Source organism: Coregonus lavaretus, assembly GCF_964263955.1.
Source record: "Coregonus lavaretus genome assembly, chromosome: 2".
Classification (NCBI taxonomy): Eukaryota; Metazoa; Chordata; class Actinopteri; order Salmoniformes; family Salmonidae; genus Coregonus; species Coregonus lavaretus.
Window position 1 is genome coordinate 59,823,699 of NC_139989.1, and position 8,324 is coordinate 59,832,022.

At 38.3% G+C, this 8,324-nt stretch overlaps 2 protein-coding genes across 2 annotated transcripts; both read right to left on the reverse strand.

Annotated features, from left to right (window-relative positions):
* Positions 1-355: 355 nt before the first annotated feature.
* LOC311146528 (centromere protein X-like) lies at positions 356-1,838 on the reverse strand. Its single transcript, XM_084183047.1, has 5 exons — positions 1,793-1,838; positions 1,459-1,510; positions 1,258-1,311; positions 882-970; positions 356-770 (listed from the first exon to the last, which is right to left on the reverse strand). The coding sequence occupies exons 1-5, from the start codon at positions 1,826-1,828 to the stop codon at positions 756-758; spliced, it is 246 nt and encodes an 81-aa protein (XP_084039173.1). The 5' UTR covers positions 1,829-1,838; the 3' UTR covers positions 356-755.
* A 3,864-nt stretch (positions 1,839-5,702) lies between these two features.
* On the reverse strand, positions 5,703-8,292 carry LOC311104871 (heterogeneous nuclear ribonucleoproteins A2/B1-like). Its single transcript, XM_084146835.1, has 6 exons — positions 8,195-8,292; positions 8,021-8,079; positions 7,649-7,734; positions 7,203-7,298; positions 6,736-6,891; positions 5,703-6,105 (listed from the first exon to the last, which is right to left on the reverse strand). The coding sequence occupies exons 2-6, from the start codon at positions 8,031-8,033 to the stop codon at positions 6,076-6,078; spliced, it is 381 nt and encodes a 126-aa protein (XP_084002961.1). The 5' UTR covers positions 8,034-8,079; positions 8,195-8,292; the 3' UTR covers positions 5,703-6,075.
* Positions 8,293-8,324: the final 32 nt, after the last annotated feature.

The window sequence follows — 8,324 nt, forward strand, 5'->3', positions numbered from 1 at the left end:
TAAACTTTTGACTACTTTAATACACAACTGAATTTGTCCCAATACTTTTTGTCCCCTAAAATGGGGGGACTATGTACAAAAAGAGCTGTAATTTCTAAGCGGTTCACCTGATATGGATGAAAAAAAACTAATTAAAGCAGACAGTCTGCACTTTAACCTCAGTCATTGTATAATTTCAAATCCAAAGTGCTGTCCCAATAATTACAGAGGTCACTGTATATGTTTTATTGTCAAACACCAGATCCTCCCCCAATGCTGCTGGAGTACTAGACGTGAATTCCTATCACAACTGATTAGAATAAAGCACTTTTAGGTTTACAATGCATGTCTCCCCCAGAAAATAGGTGTCACAGGCTAATACAAAAAGCAAGCAACGACTTTTATTAGTTAGCAAAGGTTTCAAATTGTTTCAAACAACAAACAGAGGCAAAACCACAGAGCAAAATGTACAGAGTTCATTAGAGTCCGTGTGCAATTTAACAAAAATAAAGGACTAATTACAATATAATATCCTACATGGGCTCTCTCTCCAACCAAGGTGCATGAATTAAGAAGTAAACTGAAGTAGAGAGGAGATTCAGCCACTCTTGGAGGACAATGGAAGGAAATAAAGTGCTTCGTTACTTTTACAAGTAAAACCAGAACAGAAGGCTTTTTTCTTTACTTCCATTGTCCTCCAAGAGTTGCTCAATCTCTCGAATTCTGAATGGAGGACTGGACAGCTCTCTGACTCCATCTTCTGGCCTGAAGTCATACTAGAAATCCAACAGCTGGGGAGGAAATGAAATATGTTATGACTGTTGATTCTTATACTATCATTCCTTGACAGTAATAGAAGAGAGGATGTTTAACAGAATACATGGGTATATTTATTTACACACCAGTTGAGGCAGGATCTTCTCAAAGTGTTCTATGTCCATTCTGTCACTGTCCTCTGCCTCAGCCTGTTTTATCGTTCTTTGTGCAGCTTCTGAGAAACAAAGAGTCGGGGGTCTGTATTCCTAAAGCAACTCGGAGTAAAGACTGCTGATCTAGGCACAGTTTTGCATTTGAGATCATAATGAATACGATTATATGGATAGGGGGACACATCTGAATCAGTACTCCTACTCTTAAGACGCTTTATGAATCCTGGCCCTGATGTTCTGATATCTTCATCTCATATTGAAGTTATGTAAACACCATCATCTCAGTCTATATAAACACCTCCATTGATTTACATGTACATTACAGCCACAATCAATCGTTTGAACTTACCTTGAACAAACACATGCAGCATCTCTGCCATAAGGAGGACAGCATCGGCACCGACTTTAAAAGAAGAAAAAAGAAACAAAGGTCAAATGGTGATGACAGCTAATAGCCTACAACTGTTGCTTCATTTGACTAACGATGATCAGGTCCAAATCTTTTCCAGGATAACTACATGAAACAACCACTAGCTAGCAAGAATCTCACCTTTAGTTTTCTCCTCCTTGAAGAAGCTTGACAGGAGTTTGCTTACCGTCTCCTAAAAAGAAAACAAATATCCATCATTCTGAATAACACTATGTTCGACAACAGTACGTTACCGTAGTGAATTGCTTCCAAAAACGACTGCCAGTGTTGTCATAATTATCCAGTAGGCTGGTAATTTTGCTAGCTACCCCGTTGAATTTGCTCCATACAGTCCGCTCCATACAGTCCGCTCAGTCTAACTTCAAAATGAGGGTTTGATCTTGCTTTAGTTACGCCGAAATTATGTGACTCACATCATAGAACAATTAATAGTATTTTTGCAACTTTGTCTTACCTTTTTGAATGTGATTTCCGTGCTGCTTTCCGCCATTTTCAGTTTGTCTATCAACGCGCTCTCAGCAGTGATTGGCCGCATCGAGTCCGTGTTTCTTTACGTAAAACGTATCGCGCAACCAATAAAGGAGTGACCACTTCTATTCCAGAGGAAAAATAGTACCAAACAGAAAAGTAGAAAATCACTTTTCTTAAATAAAATGTGTGTGCTTACTAGCTTGTCTTTAAATTATTTATTGTTGTGAAATAAGTTACAGTAGTGGTAGTGACTGCAGTAGTAATGGTAGTGACTGGTTATAGCTGAAAAAGTAGGTAGATTGAAAGAGGAATTGATTGTTTGAATATACAGTTTAACCCACTATATAATAACTCAACACCTACAAACCACCCCAAAATAACTCATTATCTAACCCATAGCCTATGACAACCCAATATATTCCAGTTTGTCTACAAATGTATAATTGATATGTTGGATTCACATCTCCATCTCAACCAAAAATGTAAGTTAAATAATAGGACTAAATCAAATCAAACTTTATTTAAAGTGCATTTACAGTTTTAACAGATCTATCCAAGCAGAAGATACATCTCCTTCAAATGTTGATATTTAGTTGCATTGACAACCAAACACAATTCAATATCACTTTTGAAATACAATAAATAGCCTATTAACTTTTTGACAAGTTAACAAATGACATGTTGGCTTCACGTCTCCAACTCAACCAAAAATAAAAGTTAAAGAATGATATTAAGCTAGTGGCTCAGATAGAACATTCCAAGCAGTAGATACATCTACTTTAAATGTTGATATTTGTTTGCATTGTCAACCAAACACAATTCAATATTACTTTTGTAATACAGTAAATAGCCTAAAGCTATCTTACAAACTAATGTAACAATACACCTTAAATGAGGAACACATCCATAGTTACTGTAACTATACATTTATTCTTATGTAATCATATAAAGCGTGCATGTTGAAGATAGTAGGTTGTTGCAGGTTTGTGGAGATCTTCACAAATGTGAAAATAATCTGTGCAGAATCTCAAACGGCATTGATCACTTGCACTTTTAATGTAAACTCAACTGCAGTCCAGGTCATTTGGTTCTGCTATTAGATGAAGCACAGTGATAACACATTCATCTGTTGTATAAATAAACAAAATATCATTGTATTCCCATTTTAACTTTGCTGTGGTTTTAAAATGGTTGAAAGCACAGTGATAGACATTTGGGTGACAACTAAACCAAAAATCAGACATTATTTTTCCATTGGAATTTGGTTGTGCCTTTAGATCGTTGAAAGTATAGTGATAACACATTGGAAATTCAATCAACTTTTGGCTGTCTTTTTGAGTGGGTAATCTCATAAATTAAAAAAAAAATTAAAGTCATCTAATTTATTACCCTCAACCAAATATTACCCAATTATCCACGTTGAAATTATGTGGTGTGCCCAGTGGGATATGGAGGTGAGTGTATATCAATGTTTGTGTGTGTGTACGTGCGTGCGTGTGTGAGTGGGTTTAAAGCAGCGGTTTGACCAGGTAGGTGTGACAGGGCTTCTGGTAGTGTTTCACCAGGTCGTCCATAGTCCTGAATTTGAGGTGTTTGCCCCCAACACCTCTTCTGACAGGTCAACCTTGTAGTGAAAGATCTTCATATCCACCTTCAGAGACACAGAAAAGTCACAGGGCTAGAGGAGAGAGGAGGGAAGAGGAGAGAGAAGAGGAGCTGGATGGCCTCCTGTAGCTCAATTGGTAGAGCATGGCGCTTGCAACGCCAGGGTTGTGGGTTCGATTCCCACGGGGGGCCAGTATGAAAAATGTATGCACTCACTAACTGTAAGTCGCTCTGGATAAGAGCGTCTGCTAAATGACGTAAATGGTTGAGTTTCATTTTACAGCCAGTAGAGGGTACAATGGCTCTACTGTAAAGTTATAAAATTCCCCACAAGACGGCTTTCCCAATGAAAACCAGTCAGATTGTATCGGCCCTTACCCAGAATCACCAACCGCCCTCACCCCAGTTTGACCCCCTCACTCGAAAGAGGCCTATCAACTTCAACGGCGCACCTCTGCTTCCTACCCCGCTAGCCTGGAATTATCTTTAATGATCATGGTCACAGAGTGAATAAGGTCCACAGGGGCAAAATACATCGGTCCTTAGTAGTTTTGGAACGCTCAGCACTTCATTAAAAACAAAACGACTAGCAACATCTGAAAGCTAAAAACATGGAATACGCCCTTTTAACCAAAGCAGTGGAGCAGAGCTTCATATATATTTCACTACCTAACCAATTTGTCCAGAACCCATAGCCTATGAAAACCTATTACTACCGTTAGCATACCACCCTGCATCCCACTGCTGGCTTGCCTCTGGAGCCAAGCAGGGTCGTTCCTGGTCGGTCCCTGGATGCTCCTGAAAGTGGTGTTGGAGGGCCAGTAGGGGGCACTCTTCCCTCTAGTCTTAAGATCAAAATCCCAAAGCCCAAGGGGAAGCGATGAGGACATCGCCCTGCGTAGGGTGCCGTCTTTCGGATGAGATGTTAAACGGGTGTCCTGACTCTGTCACTAAATATCCCATGGCATTTATCGTAAGAGTAGGAGTGTTCACCCTGGTGTCCTGGCTAAATTTGGGCGGCAGGTAGCTTAGCGGTTAAGAGCGTTGGGCCAGTAACTGAAAGATTGGTGGTTCGAATCCCCGAGCTGACTAGGTGATATCTGTTGATGTGCCCTTGAGCAAGGCACTTAACCCTACTTGCACCTGTAAATTGTTCTGGATGAGAGCATCTGCTAAGATGTAAATTCTCAACCTCTTCCCATGTGCACCTAATCATCCCCCTCATTTTTTATTGGCATAATCACTCCTCATCTCTCCAGCTGAGATGTGGTGAGCATTCTGGCACAAATGGTTGTAGTGTGAAGGGGGCGCTACACATTGGTGGTGGAGTTTCCCAGCCTTAGTGCTTTGAGCATTTGGAAAGGCACTAGATAAATGTAGGGCCCTATAAAAATCTGTTACATTTTTAGCCTGATTCCGTTTAGTATTTTTCCACGTTTTGTTTTTCAATGTTTCCGTTTCCGCTTTTTCAGATAAAAGAAAAAAAGTCACAACAGAAGACAACTAAATTGGATGTTCTAATATCAAGAGAGGTCTGGATTCTTTTGCGAATTTTTGATTTTGGGGTGTGTTTACCCTTTAATTCCAGTGTGCACGTAGCAAGAGGTTGTTTAGCTGTGTTTTTGTAGTGCATATGTGATGGTAGAGTTTGCTAAATAAATACCCACTGTATTGATGCAAATAATCATGATATTCTGCCAGGTAAGCATAGGCTACTTTGTAGTTAACATTTAATTGAAAAGGTTTATGGGAAAGCCTTTCCATCTACCAGAATACTTTTCATTAGCATCATCGCTAATGGCTACACAAAGTGGCAGATGTGCGCACCACAAATACAGAAGAGGAATTCTCGTTACCTCTTCAGAAAGTTGCAGAAAATACGAATCACCGATGCATTCTGTTCATGTCTTATGTCATGATAAACTTGGGCAAATGTATTAATTTTCAATAGGCTACATTTAGTTAGTTCCCTACTAATAAGTTCAATACATTTGTGAATATTGTTAAATTCCGTTTTCATGTCTGGATTCCGTGATTCCGTCAGCGTTCTCCACATCGCGGTTTTTATAGGGCCCTATAAATGCAATCAATCATTACTACAACTGCTGTCACTATCATAAATAATTCTAGCAAGCACACATTTTATTTAGGAAATGTCCCTTTCTCGTAATATCTTTGGTTATTCTACTAAAAGTAAAACTTACTCAAATTACAAAACAACCTCACTACAACAGAAATGAAATATATTATTCAAATGTTATTGGAAAATGATAAATCAATCAAAAAAGTTATATCTGGGGATCATGTAGGAAACATGAAAGCTTTAATTAATAAAAACATATGATGCAACATAGGCCTTATAATATTCACAACATTGAAAACAATTGGTATTTTATTACAATCAGTAAATCAAGCTACAGTCCATAACATATCTGAAAATAAATTAAAGAAAGTTTTACAATCAAACCCTAGAAAAAAAATTATGTAATTTACATTCTACATTTATTTTTCTACAAATAATCCATGTATCCTGTCCAGTTTGGATATTTTTTTATAATGTAGGTACAGTATCATCCAGCCACTTCATCTAACCATTGAGCATTATCAAGAATGTATCCCATATCCATGGACCATCTGGGGATAGACCTGGCAGGGATGACCTCAACCTTCTGAACCTTCTGGTTCATCCATCTATATGGAAAATTAGATTTTAGTATGGTAACGGGAAGGGAAAGGGGGATACCTAGTCAGTTGTACAACTGAATGCATTCAACTGAAATCTTCCACATTTAACCCAACCCCCTCTGAATCAGAGAGGTGAGGAGGGCTGCCTTAATTGACATCCACGTCTTCCAAAGTCTCGCAAAAACAATGACTCGTAACTTCAGTTGGACTCTTGCATATGACTTTAAACTTGACTCAATGTTCTAAGAATAGTCAACGGTTGAATAAAACAATTAATAATTGACCTTTGACCTAGAAGAGTCTTAAAGGCAACGCAATGTTAACCTGCATGGATCATAACATGCATCTGTTTCTGAAGAGAGAGACTTGAGATTTGACTCAGACTCGCCCTGTTGAGACTTAAGACTTGACTAATGTACAAAGACCTGTGACTTGACTCAGACTTTCCTAAAGTGACATATTGATAAGACTGGCTGCATGTGCTGGATAAAAGGAACATACACTCAACCATGTCAACACAACACTCATTAAAACGTGTTTTCAACAAAAAATGTCACTGGATTTAGGTGAAAAGTTGGGTGAAAATTGTTGATTCGTTCAACCAGTTTTTGCCCAGTGCTCTGTCTATTGATTTACCTTCAGACTGACAACTCTCTTGACCTCCACATCCATGCCTCCTATATAGTGATGACCCGCCCAGTCTGCCTTATCTGCCTCCTCCTCAGAGGAAAACATGACAAATCCCAACGCACTGGCACTCTTTGAGTCAGAGTCCTGCGGAGTCTTCTTGATCTGTTTTCAAAGGATGGACCATCATCATAACCAATAAAAACCAATAATCCAAGAAAATACTTTGTTTTAAATTGTAAACAAACCCAGTTTAGTTTCAAAACATCATTTTGATCTCATGGATTTTCAGTCCATCTATGAATTTGAAAGTGGTCAAATATTTTTGCCCCGTCCCTAAGCAGTTTCCTAAAAAGGTGGAGGGGTGTGTGCTTTGTTGTTGTTTAAAATGCAGATTGCCCCTTTAAAATGGTAAGGTTTAGGCCTTATCCACCCGAGGCTAATACTACAATAATTTATATGACTTTTCAGTTTACCGTGCATGCTGTAATGCTGCCCCACTGTTGGAAGTAAGCTTGTAGGTCTCCTTCATTTATGTAAGTGCTGAGATCCTTAATGAAAAGTCCGTGATCCTGTCCAACAGATAAAAAATAAAGCCATTCATATTTTAATTAATCATAGTAAAGTAACTATTCCTATTACAGACATACACAATATAGTTACACTACAACCAGACATAGGCTACTAAGAACTACAGATGTCTGACCTTAATTTGATCACCTTGTTGTTGCAGCAAATCAAAGACTTGATTTGGCATAACTAAAAATGTATCAACCCCTGCAAAAATGTACATGAATTATAATCCACATTTCCTGTTGCTGCTGGATTATTTTCCTGCTGTGACAAACTGGTCAAATTAAGATCCTACACCTGTAAGTGTTATTATGTTTGAGGATGGTCAGAAAAAGGACTGTTTGTTTACCAGTTTACACTTTTCGGCCAAAACAGTCATGCATTTTTTAGGGAGGGCTATGTACACTCTCCTTTGAGGCTCCATGTTCTTCATAACTAGAGAGAAACAGAATAAAATAAATATTTCATTTAATTTAACCCTGTGAAAACCTGTAGTCTTTGGATATTTGCTTTAGACAACAACAAAAATTCGATCAGTGTAACTTTTTCTATGCTTTATAAAATACACACAAATTGTATCATTGTCATAATTAACTTAACATGAAAATAACCTGTTAGAGCAAGAGACATGAACTAATATTTCCTTAGACTTTCTCTGCAATAAAAGGCCCAAAATGCGATCTTTCACTAAAAGTATAATGATAGAGATTGTGTTACATACCAACAGAGGCCATAGAGATGTACTTCCACCTGTTCGTTTGGTAGCCCTAAGAGCATTGCCTAGGAAAACCCATTATAAGATAGAATTGAAGGGGTGGATACAAGGTTTCTCTTCCTGCATCACAGGAATGTTGCAATCCTACTCTTGGTTTTCTAGAAGTTCCATGTTACTCACCCTGCAGCATAGCTCACATATACTGGATTGAATTACACAGAAATTCCTGAGTAAAAGGGCATTGTTTCCCCCCTCCTCCCCGTTGTGATATGTAGCCTCCTAAGAATGAATATTAAGTAACAATCTAGGT

Excerpts from the sequence above, each read along its gene's own strand:
- LOC311146528 (XM_084183047.1), bottom strand. The coding sequence starts at position 1,828 with ATGGCGGAAAGCAGCACGGAAATCACATTCAAAAAG. Across the intron at positions 1,511-1,792 it reads CGGAAATCACATTCAAAAAG|GAGACGGTAAGCAAACTCCT; the intron begins GTAAGACAAAGT and ends TTTTCTTTTTAG. Across the intron at positions 971-1,257 it reads GCTGCATGTGTTTGTTCAAG|AAGCTGCACAAAGAACGATA; the intron begins GTAAGTTCAAAC and ends TTTGTTTCTCAG.
- LOC311104871 (XM_084146835.1), bottom strand. Across the intron at positions 7,299-7,648 it reads TGGCCGAAAAGTGTAAACTG|GATCACGGACTTTTCATTAA; the intron begins GTAAACAAACAG and ends TCTGTTGGACAG. Across the intron at positions 6,892-7,202 it reads GCAGCATTACAGCATGCACG|ATCAAGAAGACTCCGCAGGA; the intron begins GTAAACTGAAAA and ends CTTTGAAAACAG.